Below are 16601 nucleotides of genomic sequence, written 5' to 3' on the forward strand. Positions count from 1 at the left end.
TGATTTATGGTTGTTATGCCAGCCGAAGAGTCAGCTTTATAGAAAGGTCATTCTGGGAGTCAGTTCTGCTGAAGAGTCAGCTTTATAGGAAGGTCATTCTGGGAGTCGGTTCTACTTTTGAATGGTGAATATCAGAATGTTTGAATATTATCCTTGCTTATCGCATTCTGATGTGTTGTGACTAACATGGAGTATGAGATTATTTTGTGATTAGTTATGAAAGTGTTGTAGCTATAGATGGAGGCCTGAAGTCCGCTTATCAACCACATGGCTTTAGGTTCAGTTCCACTGCATGATGCCTTGGGCAAGTGCCATGCTACTATAACCCTGGGTCAAGCAAAACGTGATTGGGTTTGATAGATAGAAACTCAAAGAAGTCTGAAGTGTTGTGCTATGCTCGGTGTGTTTGTGTGTACACGCGCGCGCGCACACACACACACACACACACATTGTGCTGAGTGAAAAGTTTTGCAATATTTTGGTAACTTATTTGCTTTATTCATCAAATTACAACAAAAGCTGCCTAGCATCCAAGGAAGAGGTCATCGTGTTGCCATGCCTGAAGTCATTTTTCTGCCAGTTCTTTCATACCATGCTGATACCAGTTCTTGCCCTTTGAGGCAAGGAACTTTTTCACTAGTGCTTCTTCCTCCTTTTGGTTCATAAAGCATTTCCAGTGCAGGAAGTGAGCCATGGATTGGATTGAGCAATAATCTGAGGGGGCTAGATTTGGACTGTGTGCTGGGTGTGGCATCAATTCAATTCCCTCAAGTCCCTGAAGTTTATTCTGGGTCATTCAACCTGTATGAGGTCTTGCGTTGTCTTGCTGCAGAAGAGCTCGCTTCCTGTTAACCAATGCTGGCTATTGTTGCCACACAATGGCATTTATCCACTCCAGTTCTTCAGAGTACAGGTTGGCATTGATGGTTTGACTGTCTGGAACCAACTCAGAGCAAATTATCCCTGCATAATTCCACCAGACACAGAGTATCACCTTATCTTTGGAACACTCATGGTTGGCAACAGATTCTGGATGCTGACCCTTGCTTAACCACTGCTTATGCACCTTAGAATTGCAGAAAAATTATCTCTCTTGGATTATTATTTGTTCCAATCTTTGACTCACTTCCTGCAACACTTCATCAACTAGGAGGAGGTGGAAGCTTCAGTGAAGGAATTCTTTGTCACAAACGGCAAGAACTAATAGCAGCATGGGATCAAAGAACTGGCAAAAAAAGGTGGCCTCAAACATTTTGCATAGGTGCCAGTTGAGGCTGGCCGATTGTGGCCATTGGCAGCCTCGTCTGGCACCTGTGCCGGTGGCACGTAAAAAGCACCCACTACACTCACGGAGTGGTTGGCATTAGGAAGGGCATCCAGCTGTAGAAACTGTGCCAGATCAGACCCTGGTCGAACCGTCTAACCCATGCTAGCATGGAAAACGGACGTTAAACGATGATGATGATGGCCTCTTCTTTGAATTCTTGGCTGCTTTTGTTGTAATTTGATGAATAAAGCAAATAAGTTACCAACATATTGCAAAACCTTTCACTCTTTTCAGCATAACGTGTGTGTGTGTGTGTGTTTTCACACAGCCAGTGTGAGTCAGCATACTTGATTGATTGTCTATCTTTTATACATGCTATAAATACACATGTGTACATTTATTATCAACACATGGTGGCTTTTATGTATACAGAGTTCATTGTTGCAGATTAAGATGAGATCACAATGTGAAAAACAGAAATCACTTCCTTGATTCTGTTTTGAACTGAAATATGGAAATTCTAATAAATCTGTGGTAGTCAGGGAATTTCTTTAACCAGAGACTTTACCTATGAATTCCAATTCAAAGTTAATATAAAAATAGCTTCTTTACCAAAATCTGATCAAGAAGATCTATGGCACTTAGTTTGTGGATAATCCCAAGTTGTTTGACTTGAAATTGTTCAGAAGTAGGAAATGTTATCTATAATCTTCTACTTGCTGTTGCCTGATCAGGAAGTGGGCACTAGTAGTAGCACTTTCTCTTAGGGTTGAACTACATCTCCCTGAGGCTCTGTCCCTGATTTGTTAATCTATAACTCTTTCTGTAACCTGTAGCTCCCTTTCTCTGGATGTACTTTAACAATGATACTTTTCTCTGCCAATCATTAGGTGTGACACCTTCCTCTACTGAACGACTGATGCTGTGCATGATTAGCGTGTGACCTACCTTGCCACATATTTTCAGTATCTCAATGACAAGATCCATCAGTCCGACTGCCTTCATATCCTTAATGACCCTAACCTACCCCACTGCTGTCAATTTCTATTGTTGTTCCTTCAGTTGACTTTGTTTCCAGGTCATCTCTCTTCCAGGCATTCTTCAAATTCAAACACCTCTCATAAAAGCATTTCTCTGCCTCACTAAAAAAGCAGTTACACCATCATCAGCATTTATACTTCTAATGACATCATGATTTTCTCTAGAACATTCTCTAGCAATATAGAAGACCTCACACCTGATTCCTCAAGTTGCAGAACATAAAAACCTTTAACTCCCTTCTAGCAAATGTCTCACTCCTAACTTTCTTCTATTTGATGGACATTGCTGTCTATTGCCCACTTTTTTTTTCCCAGTCTTTCCAAGCCTGTCTCTTAATTTTTATGGCTCTTTTTACAACACTTTTAAACCCTCACCTCACCTTTTATATGGTTAAAGTCTTGCACCAGTCATAGATCTGACCTGTGGCCCCCAGGTTACCCTATAGAAAATGCCAAATTTCTTCTTTGTCATAAGTCTGTCTTTTGCTCCTTTCAGTCAGAACTGTAACCTCATATTTATGAAGCAAATAACATAACCATTCAGCCATTCCTTCAAAGAATATACGCATTCCAGGATGACTTGTCTGGAAATTTCAATGAATCTTGATAAGCTTAAATATTCAACTGTAAAACCCTTTAACGACCAATGTATGTTCATTATAATGGAAGTCGTTTTGAGGGGAGTGGGTGGTGAACGTTGGTAGAGTCTTGCTGCATTTAGTTTTGTTCTTTAGGTTGTAAGTTCAGATCCTGCCAAGGTCAGCTTAACCTTTCATTTTCTCAGAGTTAATTAAAGTACCAGTCACATACTTGGGTTGATGGTGTCAGTTAAGCTCCCACCTTTTCAAAATTGCTGACTTTCTCTCTAAACCAGAAACAATTATGTTTTCTAGGCTGCTCAGTTTTCTAGACTCCCAAATATTTTGGCAGAAATAATGTAGTTTCTTCCTGCTCTGCCTACAGAATATTTAGGTGAGACCATTATAAATCTGTGGTACTTGAGACAAAAATATGGACAGACTAGAGAAATCTGATTCTTCCAAAGATAGAGAGGAATTAAAAAAAACAAACAATGTGAATAATTTCAGAATATAGGCGTAGGCATAACTCCGTGGTTAAGGGGTTTGTTTGGTTAAGGAGTTTACTGAAGACGCCACTTTGTGGCATCTTTGGTAAATGTTTTCTATTATGATGTCAGGCCATAATAGAAGAAATTTATTCAAGACATAATAATAATAATAAAGTATTTGCTAGTGAGTGGAATTTGTAAATGGAGAATGTATGGAAACTTGAGTTTACATAGTTAGATATGTGTGCGTTTGTGTGTATCAGCATTCACATCTGTGTGTCTTTGCATTGATTCCATTTGACTGATGGTTTTGTTACATTTACATCCCACTGTGAATCATTGTTATATAGTTTGAGGATTTTGTCAAATTTTGATTTGTGAAGAGCAAGTGTAATGAAAGCACCTTACTTGGAAAACAGACCATGGCTGGTGCTAAGTAGAGCATCAAACCATAGAGTGCTGTCACATAGAGGACGTAGATGTAGAAGCAACGATGTGGATGATGATCATGATTTAGTAGTAGTAGTAGTAATTTTGCAAAAGTGAATTGCTTTAGTTCAAAATCCAATCCTATTTAATCATCGTCATCATCGTTTTGATGTCCACTTTTTTATGCTTGCATGGGTCAGACAGAATCTGTTCCGACAGCTTTTCTACAGCTGAATGCCTTTCCTGTCACCAACCTTCACCTATTTTCAAATAAAGTAATATTCCCCCACCCACCCCTGCAGTTTTTCACAGAAAACTAGAAACAATGTTTCTGCTGATGGTGCTGATACTTCTTTACAAGACAAAGGTGTACACATACAAATATATATTATATATATATATATATATATATATATACACCCCAGTGTTAGATTTTTTTTTTATACACAATATACAACATTTACATACCCCTATGAAATCACAGTCCTATATATATATATACTCTTTTACTTGTTTCAGTCTTTTGACTGCGGCCTTTAGTTGAGCAAATCGACCCCAGGACTTATTCTTTGTAAGCCTAGTACTTATTCTATCGGTCTCTTTTGCCAAACTGCTAATTTATGGGGACATAAACACACCACAATTGGTCGTCCAGCAATGTTGGGGGGGGGGGGACAAACACACACACACACACATGATGGGCTTCTTTCAGTTTCCACCTACCAAATCCACTCACAAGGCTTTGGTTGGCCCGAGGCTATAGTAGAAGACACTTGCCCAAGGTGTCACGCAGTGAGACTGAACCTGGAACCATGTTGTTGGTAAGCAAGCTACTTACCACACAGCCACTCCTGCGCCTATGTAAATGAGGAAAAGGACGATAAAAACCAAGGCAGGACGAGTATCTCAAGTCATTTACAATAATTTAATTAGAGTAAGGTGAATCTGAAGTCTTACAGCTGTTTCTTGGATATCCTAAGTGATAGGCTAGCATGTCTGTACACTGGGTGTTCCGTCATCAGAGACAAGATGAGTATGAAAGTTCTAGACAGGGAAATTCATAGTTTATAAGGGAATAAGATAAAAGAATATGACAGGAACACCCAATGTATGGACATGCTAGCCTATCACTTGAGATATCCCAGAAACAGCTGTAAGACTTCAGATTCACCTTACCCTAATAAAATTATCATAAATGACTTGAGATACCTGTCCTGCCTTGGTTTTTGTTGTCCTTTTCCTCTAATATATACCTTCTAATATGGATCCTTAGCTCCAGCCTCAGCTGTGACCTTGGAACCTAATGGGTGACCAATTATGGCACTTACTCAGCGTACCTATTCGTTTACATCACCAGTGAACTAAACTCCTCATATTCTACACACACACACACAGTGGGCTTCTGTCTGCCAAATCCAGATCTACTCACATGATATTGATTGTCTTGGGGCTATAGTGGAAGATATTTGTCCAAGATGCCATGCAGTGGGATTGAACCCTTTACTACATACTTCCCAACCCAGCAGCCACATCTGCACCATTCATTTCCTCGAAATTATTTCCACAAATATTGACAGAAGGGAAATAACTTTTTGTGAAATATCATTGGAAATATTTAATATTATTTCATTGCTTTTAAATATTTTGTCAAATTTCAAACACATTTGCCATGTCTCATGTTCTAAGATGTGTTACACCATGTTATTCCATGATACTCCATGACTACATTAGTGACACTTGTGTCTTACATTCCATGTTGATCCATGTTAATGACATGTTTCTCCTTTATGTAAAATTTAATTCTTTTTTTTCCTTCTCATTTCAGGTTATTAATATTCAAGACATCATTAGGCATCCATCCGTGGATGAGATGAAAGATGTGTATCCTTCAAAGAATCTCTTTTTCTCATATTTACTCAACTAAAAATTCTCTTTCTGTTTTGTGATAGCCATTAGGCTTCATATACCTGTCTGTCTATCTTTCTGCATGCATGTGTGTGTGTGTGTGTGTGTGTGTGTGAATTGTTCTTTCTCTGTTTTGGGAAAAATCCCACAAAATTGTAATAAAGTTTTATTACCTTTTAGATTATTTTTCTAAATTTCCTAAAAATATGAAATATCAATAACTAACAGGGTGCATTTTCTGTATGCATAGCAATTGCGCAATATACATATAGTGTTGTGGATTTTAAAGAATATTTTAGTTTCTGAATAACAAAATATTATTTTATGTAGAGTTTTGGAGAGGTGAAATATTTGACTTTTTTTTTGTTTTTGGTAATTTATTCTTAAAATCTAAGAAATTCTAAAGGAGGGATTCCAATCATGTTTCATGGTTTGCTACCTCAACAGCTCCTTTATAGAGGATCCAGTGGCTAGAGACATCATCAGGAGGAACCACGTCTGGTTTCGGCCCCTACTCCTCTGCCGTTTTCGATGTGGTGCTACCCCCTTTTGGAGGTGTCTTCATCTTCTTCTTTCTCCTTTTTTCTTCTGTTCCCTGGCCTCTTCGATGCAGCATCAACGAGTGTCAGCAGGCGACTGATCATCCTGCCAAATTTCCCTTTAAATACTCCCTGGTATGCTCCAGCAGCCAGCACTAACTAGTTGTCACGTGACACTGTCTAAACAACTGACAATGGAGGGGAAGGGCACGTGATCTTAGCCCTCACTCTCTCTAAACCTGCCTTCCAACAGCGTCATGTTAGTTTCAGTTCCAGCAACTGGAGTGACCTGCTGTTTGGTGGTACAAGCCTTCGAACTAGGAGGAAGGGGTGCCATGAACGAGACAGTTACCTGTCAATCAGCGATGCTGCTTAAGTATCATCCAGTCTCACCTAGTGATGCTATTTCCCAGCCGGCATGTTATGGCTTTCAGGCTATGTTTGGTTTCCTCGCTTCAGCCATATATAAAAGCTGGCTTTTTCGACTGCCTCCTGTATTCTCCTTATTACTTTGACTTTTCTTCCTTTATCTCTTACCATTTTGTGTCCACTTCTCCAGATATGTTTCCATCTCACCATTGACATCAGTTCTATGCTTTTTCTTCCATCAAGTCCATCTTGTTGAGAACAACCTTCACCAATTCTTTTTAAGTCTTCTGTTTCTTCAGATTCCTTCCATCTCCACCACTTGACCCTTGTTCAACAAGCTGTTATCCTCTATAATTCCCACACATCCCCTTCATACTAATCTCCCAGTCTCTTTCGCTCTGTGTCTGCTGCCTCTTCCCAGTTTTTATCTCTCATCATTTAGGCTCTTTCATTTATTCACTCATCAGCAGAACATTCTGATGATGTGATGGCTTATTTTTAGAATGACTTTGAAATATAGGTACAGGAGGCAGAATCTGGCTGGTTTAAACGTAAAACTGGTAGAATATTTGGAGCAGATACGGTCAGTTTAAATGCTAATGTGTGAAATGAGAATCCTAAACTAATAGTCCTCCAAAAGTATTAAAAGTATTGCTTCATGTTCATTTCAAATCCTCATCCATTTTCCATGCTGGCATGGGTTGGATGGTTTGACTGGGGTCTGGGAAGCAGGAGGCTGCACCAGGCTCTAGTCTGATCTGGCAGTGTTTCTATAGCTGGATGCCTTTCCCAACGCCAACCATTCCGAGAGTGCAGTAGGTGCTTTTAACGTGTCACTGGCACAGGTGCCAGGGGAGGCTGACAGCGACCAAATCTTTTCATTATTTCTCAGATCAAACAACAGTTTTAGGGATCTCTGATTTAAGTTTTGTGAAAGAAGAATAAATTCTAAAAGATTAAAAATAGTGTTAATATATTTCTCAATGTATCTGACAGGAGTTGTTTCCAAGGAACTTTTGAACTGTGAATTCAAACTTCTGGAATTTCTACTAAACAGAGTAAAGTAAAATATTGGTATTGGTGAAACTCTCTAGCATTTAAGCTGACCATACCCACCAGCGCAAAGATTCTACCTGTTTTATGTTCAGACTGGCAAGATTCAGTCTCTCACACCTACCCTACCATGTCATTCTAAAACTAAACAATCTCATCAAGTAAATCTCAAAGCTATGAGATAATGCATGATTAATTCACCAGTTTTCAGTCAAACCGTCCAACTCATGCCAGCATGGAAAGTGGACATTAAATGATGATGATGATAATGAATTCAAAGCAATGTTATCAAGTAAATGCTAAACGGTTAAAAAAAATTTCCATAGTCGTAGGTGTGGCTGTGTGGTAAGAAGCTTGCTTTCCAACCACATGGTTCCAGGTTCAGTCCCACTGCATGGTAACCTTGGGCAAGTGTCTTTTACTCTAACTTGAAGCTAACTAAAACCTTGTGAGAGGATTTGGCTGATGGAAACTGAAAGAAGCTCATTGTATGTATATATTTATGTGTGTGTCTTTGTGTCTATGTTTGTTCCCCAGCATTGCTTGGCAACTGATGTTGATGTGTCTACTGATAGGATTAGTACCAGGCTTTAAAAAGAATTAGTCCTGGGGTCAGTTTGATCAGTTAAAAAACCGTTTAATGCAGTGCTCCAGCATGGCTGCAGTCAAATGACTGAAACAATTAAAAGAATAAAGAAAAGAGAATAAAAGAAAAATGGTTTTGGTGCCGAGAGAAATCTTGGGTTATTCCTTGAGATGGCCCCAAGGAATAACTCCAAGAACTCCTTAATCATTCATGCGGATTAGAGGTTCTTTTTCTTGTTTCAATCATTAAACTGTGGCCATGCTGGGGCACCACCATGAAGAATTTTTAGTCAAATGAACCAACCTCAGGACTTATTTTTGTTTTGAGCCTGAGAGTAATTCTGCTGAACTGTTAAATTACAGGGACATAAACACACCAATGCTGGTTGTCAGGTGGTGGTGGGCGGTGGGACAAACAGACTAAAAGACACACGCACATTGATGGGCTTCTTTCAGTTTCTACTTACCAAATCCACTCACAAAGCTTTGTTTGGCCTGAGGCTATATTAGAAGACACTTGTTTGTCCAAGGTGCCATGCAGTGGGACTGAACCTGGAAGCATGTGGCTGGAAAGCAAATTTCTTGCCACACGGCCACGTCTGTACCTATAGAGATAGAAATAACAACAACATAAAACCAGTTCTTTAGTGATTATCTCAGATATTAAACTGGAATCTCAGTTGTTTTTAGCTGTTCATGGTAGGGTTTTTTGTTTTTTGTAGTTTTATTTTCTTCAATCAATAAGATTATTTTCTGTTCCACTCCTAACAATGTCGTGTCTCACTAAACCACCGTCTCTCTCTTAGTCTCTGCCTCTCATATTCGTGTTAATTGCACATGCTGAATGCACCAATTTTATCATACCAACAGACACATTAATTAAATCCTATTTTACGTTCCAGTACAATGTGTAAAGTCTTCATTAGGTTCGTCTTTGGAATTAGGAATCAACATCACCCCCTCACTATCTTCTAGGTGAAAAGAAAAATAGTATTTTTTAAAATTTATGCTTATATTTTCCTTATTTGGAAAATTGTATTATATCCAGAAGATTCTAATAGTTAATAAAAATGAATCGTTTTACTCTCACTTATTTTAACAAGCTCTCTCTCTCCCTCTCATCTTCACATTTCACATTATAATAATGACCTCTTATGACCTCTACACTCGACTTCAATGTCCATTTATGTCAACTGTTGGCTTGGACACGTGTAATTTACTTCTATTTTCGTATCACTAATTGCTTTCAACTCTACCTTGTTTTTTTCTCCTCCTTTTCTTTTGCCTCTTTCTAAACCTCCATACTTTCTGCTCCTAACCTTTATGTATTAACAGTCTGTCTCTCCCTCTCTCATTAAAGCATTCAGTAGTTTGATGTTTTAGAGGCAGAAAATTAGTCCAAGTTCTGATGAAGAATTGTTTAAGGAATTAAATAAAGAAAAGCACTTTTTGTGGTTGTTTCTTATTTTTCCTTCAGATGAAATGTTTTTAGTTTCAAAGTAAATAATTCTTTCTAGAATAGGCACAAGGCCTGCAATTTTAAGAGAGGGCAATAGTCGATTCCATCAACCCCCAGTACTCAACTGGTACTTAATTTATCAACCCCTCCCTAAAAGGATGAGAAGCAAAGCTGATCTCACTGGAATTTCAGCTCAGAACATAAAAGACAAACTGCCACAAAGCACTTCGCTCAGTCTGCTGCTGGTTCTGCCAATTTGCTGCCAAAAACAGTTTGAGGAATTCATTCAATCCTCAATTAGCTCAGTCTTTGGTTGCTTTTAGTTTAATACTGGAGAACTTTAACTATAAATTTTTAACAATCAACACTCACATGCTTGGCTGAATCAAACAGCTTTCTTCAGAAAATTAACTAATGCCAGAAAACGCTTTCACTCGGTCATTTCTGAATAAAAATTTAGTAATTCACTGGTTTGTCTACTAAATTGACTTTGTCTAGTTGTTGATCGACATCATTGGCATGTTAATCGGTTCAGGATAGGCTTTAATGCTATTTGTATTGTAATTGAAATCTAGTGAATGTCTACAATAGCTGATATAACGAGTTGAATATAATTAGACAAACTATGGAGTCTCTCGTCAAATTTCACTTCTCTTCTAGAAATCTTTTCTCGTTCGATGGACTTTTACAGAACTTCACTGCAGTTTCGTTTTTATCTCTTTTTTTTTTTGTTTGTTTTTTAGTTTATTTGTTTCAGTCATTGGACTGTGGCCATACTGGGGCACTGGCTTCAAGGGTTTAGTCAGACAAATTGATCCCAGAACTTTAAAAAAAAAAAAATCTGGTATTTATTCTGTCACTCTCATTTGCTGAACCACTAAGTTACAGGGTCATAAACAAACCAGCTCTGGTTGTCAAATGATGGACACACAAAAATAGAGGATGAGCTTCCATACAGTTCCTTCTACCAAATTCACTCACAAGGCTTTCGTCGGCCCAAGGCCACAGTAGAAGACACTTGCCTTAGGTACCATGCAGTGAGAATGAACCTTGAACTGTGTGGTTGGGAAGCAAGATTCTTACCACACAGCCATGACCACAACACACACAGAGGATGAGCTTCCATACAGTTCCTTGTACCAAATCCGCCGAGAAAGCATTGGTCAGCCCAAGGCCACAGTAGAAGACACTTACCCAAGGTGCCATGCAGTGAGACTGAAACCAGAACCACTGGTTGCAAAGCCAGTTTCTTATTTTATGATATTTTATACATTTGTTTTTGTGTGAGTTGCAGCATGGAAAAGAGATGTTTGATGATGATGATGCTGGACACAGAGCAAACTTCTTTCAGTTTTGTCTTGTGGCACAATGGTTGATATGGTCAAGGAAGGACACTTCTTGATGACTCAACCAAGGCCTGATCAAATCCAAAGAAATGAAATGCTATGTCTGGGAAGCGTTTGACCCTAAATTTGTTTGAGCGTAACTGATTCTGTGATGTCTGACCTGCAACCAATGTCTTTGAAATGTCTTTAATGGAATCTGTTGTTTACTTAACCCAAATCTCTCAGCTATATTGTTCAATCTCTGATGGAGACAGATATGTACAAGTTGCTGAAAACTCAGAGACTCAGTAACGATCATGTGTGTTATTTCTTGTATCAGATACTGCGTGGTTTAAAATATATTCATTCTGCTAATGTGTTGCATCGGGATTTGAAACCCAGTAACCTCTTACTGAACACCACCTGTGATCTAAAGGTATGTATCATTTATTAACACACTTTATCTTTGCTCTTTAAACAACTTAGTAAAAATTTAAAAAAATCATCCAGTTAATCTAAATATCCAGTCTTCAGCGATAAGATGCTGATGCTACAAGCTTGCCAAAGTCAGGATTATTGATTACAAAAAAAAAAAAGAAGAAAAAAGTCAATTTCAGTCACTTGTTCAAATTCAACGGAATATATATATGTGTGTGTGTGTATATATATATATATGAAGTATAAGGAAAGGAAAAATTGTAGATGTAGACAGACTTTAATTCATAATCTAGGTTGGTATGGAACCAATACACATTCTACAAATTGTTTCGGAGTTTAATTAATTCCAAACTCAAAAACAAAGAACTCCTCATGAAATAAAAATTAGATTCTTCGTCAGGAATTACATACTGGTATGAAGAATTACATCCAACAAAAATATACAAAGACCTTTCATAGCCCAGACGGGAATGAACAACAACAACAAAAAAAAATGGTAATGGTCGTCTCTTAAGTCTGAGAAAGATGGTTCTGCACAGATGTTTCTAGTAATCGAAATGTTCTTGTAGCACATTGCCTCATTCCCTCCATCAAATGGACATCACTTGTACTGGTGTGCAGTGTGCCAAATGCCAGATGCTGAAGTGACTACAGAGCAACGTGGAATGAAATGTTTTGCTCAAGAACACAATGCACTGCCTAGTACAGGAGTTGAACCCATGATCTTGATTGTGAGTGCAACACCCTAACCACTAGGCCATGTGTCCACTCCTCCCTCTCTCTGTATATATATATGTGTGTGTGTGTGTCTGTGTTTATATGAGTGAGAAAATGCCAGTAAAACATAGAAAAGGTAATCACTAGATTAGTGCTTGAGCTTGGCCTAATTCTTAAAATCCAATGTCTTAATCTTGGGGAAAATAGTCCACTGGGACATGAGTTAGTTTTAAGGAACACATAGGTTGAGCAAATTATCCATTTTCCTTTGTTGGCATGGGTTGGATGGTTTGACAGGAGCCGGTAAGGCCGGGAGCCACACCAGGCTCCACTGTTTTGGCAGGGTTTCTGTGGTTGGATGCCCTTCCTAATACCAACCACTTTACAGAATGCACTGGGTGTTTTTCACATGGCACCAGCACCAATATCAATTCTGCTGTGGTGGACGGGTCTTCATGAGTACAGTAAGGCACCACATACCTCGGTCTTTTGTCATCTCTTTCATAAGACATAGTGTCTTGAGATCAGCCTTCGGCACTTCATTCCATGTGTTCTTGGGTCTCCCTCTTCCACAAGTTCCTTCCAGCTGGCTATATCCATATGCCTCACATGACCAAATCCGTGCTGTCTTCTCTCTTCTACATTGCATCTAATTCCTCTTATGTCTAAATTTTCTCTCAATACGTTAGCACTCTGTCGCACATGTCTACTGACCTTGCACATCCAGTGGAGCATACCAGCTTCATTCCTCTCTAGTCTTTGCATGTCTTCTGCATTCAGGGCCTATCTCTCACTGCCATGTAGCATTGCTCTTTGTATGCATGCATCATACACACACACACATACCTTTTACACTTCAACAGTGTGTTCCAATGTCCAGTGCTATATTGATTGGAGTAGAAATAGTTTTTCTGCAAAAGAACCCAAGTCTTTAAGTGAAGACAATTTCCCAATGTTGCCTCTGGTCTTTCAGGATGTGTTATGATGCTCTTTCTTTGATGAGTGTGTAAGGAATATGTACGAGTGCTCTTAAAATAGGTGCAGGAATGGAAGCTAGCTTACCAACCACATGGTTCTGGGTTCAGTCCCACTGCATGGCATCTTGGGCAAGTGTCTTCTACAATAGCCTCGGGCCGACCAAAGCCTTGTGAGTGGATTTGGTTGACGGAAACTGAAAGAAGCTCGTCGTATGTGTGTGTGTGTGTTTGATCCTCCCACCATCGCTTGACACCCGATGCTGGTGTGTTTATGTCCCCGTAACTTAGCAGTTCGGCAAAAGCAACCGATAGAATAAGTACTAGGCTTACAAAGAATAAGTCCTGGGGTCGATTTGCTCAACTAAAGGTGGTGCTCCAGCATGGCCGCAGTCAAATGACTGAAACAAGTAAAAGAGTAAAATGGACTGGGTTGTTATTGTCACGTTTGTGCTGGAGTGTGTGCATGTGTTATTCCTGGGACCTGTGCATGTCTGTATGAATGATACCAGAATGCACAAGTTTAAGGTGGAGTGAAGGGGAGTTTGTTTTGTGTGTGTGGTAGACGTAACCGTAAATAGGTGCACTTGAGTCAATATAATTGTGGATAGATTCCAACTAGCATATTTAGCAATGAAAGGTAACTTCTGATGTGAGAGACCATGATGGATTGAAGGTAGATGAACTCGTCCTACCTTCACACTAAATTTGTCATTGAAATCATTGATGACTCCCATTTTACTCTCTGCATGTTTGTATGTTGCTCTCATAAGCTTATTGTCTGATTTCCTCATTGATCACAAAATTGCTGAGCATGACACCCATATCAAAGGTTTTCTTAAAATCAACATAATCGTTAAGTATTCCTCCTGTAGTTGCCTCACAAGGAAGAGTGTCTCTGTGGTACCCCTTCCAGGCACAAAACCCCCTCTGCATCTCATCTAGGTCTTCTCATGGATCAATTGTACTCGGTGACCTTCATAGCCTGATCCAGTAGTTTGGTTACTCTACAGCTGCTCCTCTCTCAAGGCATTTCCTCTGCCCTTGTAGCAGTTTACAACGATACTGCTGCACCAGTTGTTGGGTGTGACACAATCCTGATTGACTTGATTAATTATCCAAGTGGTTAATATATAGAAATGCCAATTAAAATAAGAGATTATGATAAGTAACATGTCTTAATTAACATTTTCTACTTTGGCTCAAGTGTAGTTTTTTTTCATTTTTTAGGGATTAGTTTTCGTCTAAACTGAATGTACCTGGTTAGTATTTAATTAATCCAGTCAGGTAAAATTAAAAATGGAAGAAACTGAATTCTCCATAGCAAGGACAACAGAACTAAGGACGGATGTACTCTGTCGTTTTTGCTTCTTGCTGCTGCTGATGACAGTTCGTCCTATATTGGTAGAAGGCCACAAATATATAGAGAAGGAAATGTAGTCAATTGAAGTAACCCCTGTGTATTATTAATATTTTATAGAAGAATAAAAAGCAGGTCATGGCTCCAGCAGGATTTGAACTCAGAATATAAAGGCCCTTAGTGAAATAGTCTGTCACTTCACTGTTTCTGCTATTTCTCTCTTCTTGTCCAATAATAATAATTCTTTCTACTATAGGCACAACACCTGGAATTTTGGGGAGGGGTGGAATTGATTACATTGACCCTAGAATACAACTGGTACTTATTTTATTGATCCTGCAAGGTTAAAAGGCAAAGTTGAGCTTGGCAGCATTCAAACTCGAATGTAAAGATGGACAAAATGCCGCTAAGCATTTTGCTGGCTTGCCATAGTAATAGTAGTAGTAATAATAATAATATACAGTAAATATTCAATGAAATAAACCCTCATCACATCATGTCCTCTACAGGCCGGATATCAAGCAGAACAACACAACTCGCATTACACACAATACAAACACTAAAACAACAAAAAACTGTAACCAGACACCATAACAAAACAAACTGATGCAATACAATGCTGGGAAGAGTTTGTACTCCCCTAACAACAACAACAAAACCATTCACACTGTTACACACATTCCAACAATACGGTGGTGTTGCAGAAATTTGCCTGAAACTATCAAATGTTGAATAATAATAATAATTGTTTCTAACATAGGCATAAGGCTAGAAGTTTGGGGAGAGATGGTTGGTAAATGAAGTCAGCTTTAGTATTTGATTGGTACTTTATTTCATTGATCCCAGAAGGATGAAATATGAATTTGACGTTGGTGAGATTTGATCTTAAAATGAAAATAATAAATATTGCAAAATGTTTTTGCCTAACGCCATAATGATTACAACAGTGGTGGTGATTATTGTTTTATTTGAGAAAAGAACATTTTACTAATGTTAAATTAGTAAATACTGTGGAATTATGCTTTGTGAATGGTTTCTTGAGTAACAAACACACAAGCTGGGAGGAGAGGCATTAGTTGGTGCCTGGCTTTCACTCAGAGCACATCCCTGCTTGAATTTGCCATACCTTCTCTGGAATTTTCTATGGGAAAAATAGTTTTGGTTCATGAACATTTCAGGTTTGGAAATTAATTAAATTCATAAACCAAGGTTCTAGTGTCATGTCAAAAGCACCCATGCTGGTACCCTGTAAACAGCACCCGTTACATAAAAAGTGTGCAGTACACTCTGTAAGGTGGTTGGCATTAAGAAGGGCATCCAACCATGTCAAGACAGACAACTGGAGCCTGGTGCAGCTCTGCAGCCTACTAGCTTCTGTTCAAATGTCCAGCCCATGGAAAATGGATGTTAGCCCAGTACACTCTGTGGAGTGGTTGGTGTTAGAAAGGGCATCCAACCATAGAAACCAAGCCAAAATAGATTATGGAACATAGTACAGCCCATGACTTCCTTGCCAGTTCCTGTCAATCGGTGCAACCCATGCCAGCATGGAAAATGGACGTTAAAGGTTGATGATGATGAAGATTCCACTGTATTTTATATTTTGATGGGGATACATTGCAATAAGAGTTTATTTTACTCTAATTTTCTGTTTGTAAATTAGGCATTTAGAATCATTTGACGATTGCCATCACCACCACCTAATCAATAATAACCATCTGTTTCCCTCTTGTTTTATCCATTACACTTTGCAAGGCAGTTCAATATTTTCAATATTATTTCTGTTTTTAGTTTGTATGCAAGTTAATATTTGGTGCAAACACTCCAAAGTATGTTGTAAAGTTCATTTAACACATCTACAATTTATTCATTCACTCATGTGAATGATACTGATTGTATTATCCCAAGTTTGTGCATCTATATCATCATCATAACATCCATTTTCCATGCTGGCATAGGTCAGATGGTTTGATCAGATCTGGCAAGTTGGAGACTGCACCAGGTTCCAGTCTGATTCAGCTTGGTTTCTAAGGCCGGATGCCCTTCCTAATGCCAACCACTTCACAGTTGGC

General features: G+C 38.8%; 1 protein-coding gene across 1 annotated transcript in view; it reads left to right on the forward strand.

Annotated features, from left to right (window-relative positions):
• LOC115209072 (mitogen-activated protein kinase 1) overlaps nt 1-16601 on the forward strand; it is a 96891-nt gene that overhangs the window by 67177 nt on the left and 13113 nt on the right. Inside the window, exons 3-4 of the mRNA XM_029777164.2 lie at nt 5631-5686; nt 11287-11476. Coding sequence (XP_029633024.1) covers nt 5631-5686; nt 11287-11476 — 246 coding nt within the window. The remainder of the gene's footprint in view (nt 1-5630; nt 5687-11286; nt 11477-16601) is intronic.

Source organism: Octopus sinensis, linkage group LG1 (genome assembly GCF_006345805.1).
Source record: "Octopus sinensis linkage group LG1, ASM634580v1, whole genome shotgun sequence".
NCBI lineage: Eukaryota > Metazoa > Mollusca > Cephalopoda > Octopoda > Octopodidae > Octopus > Octopus sinensis.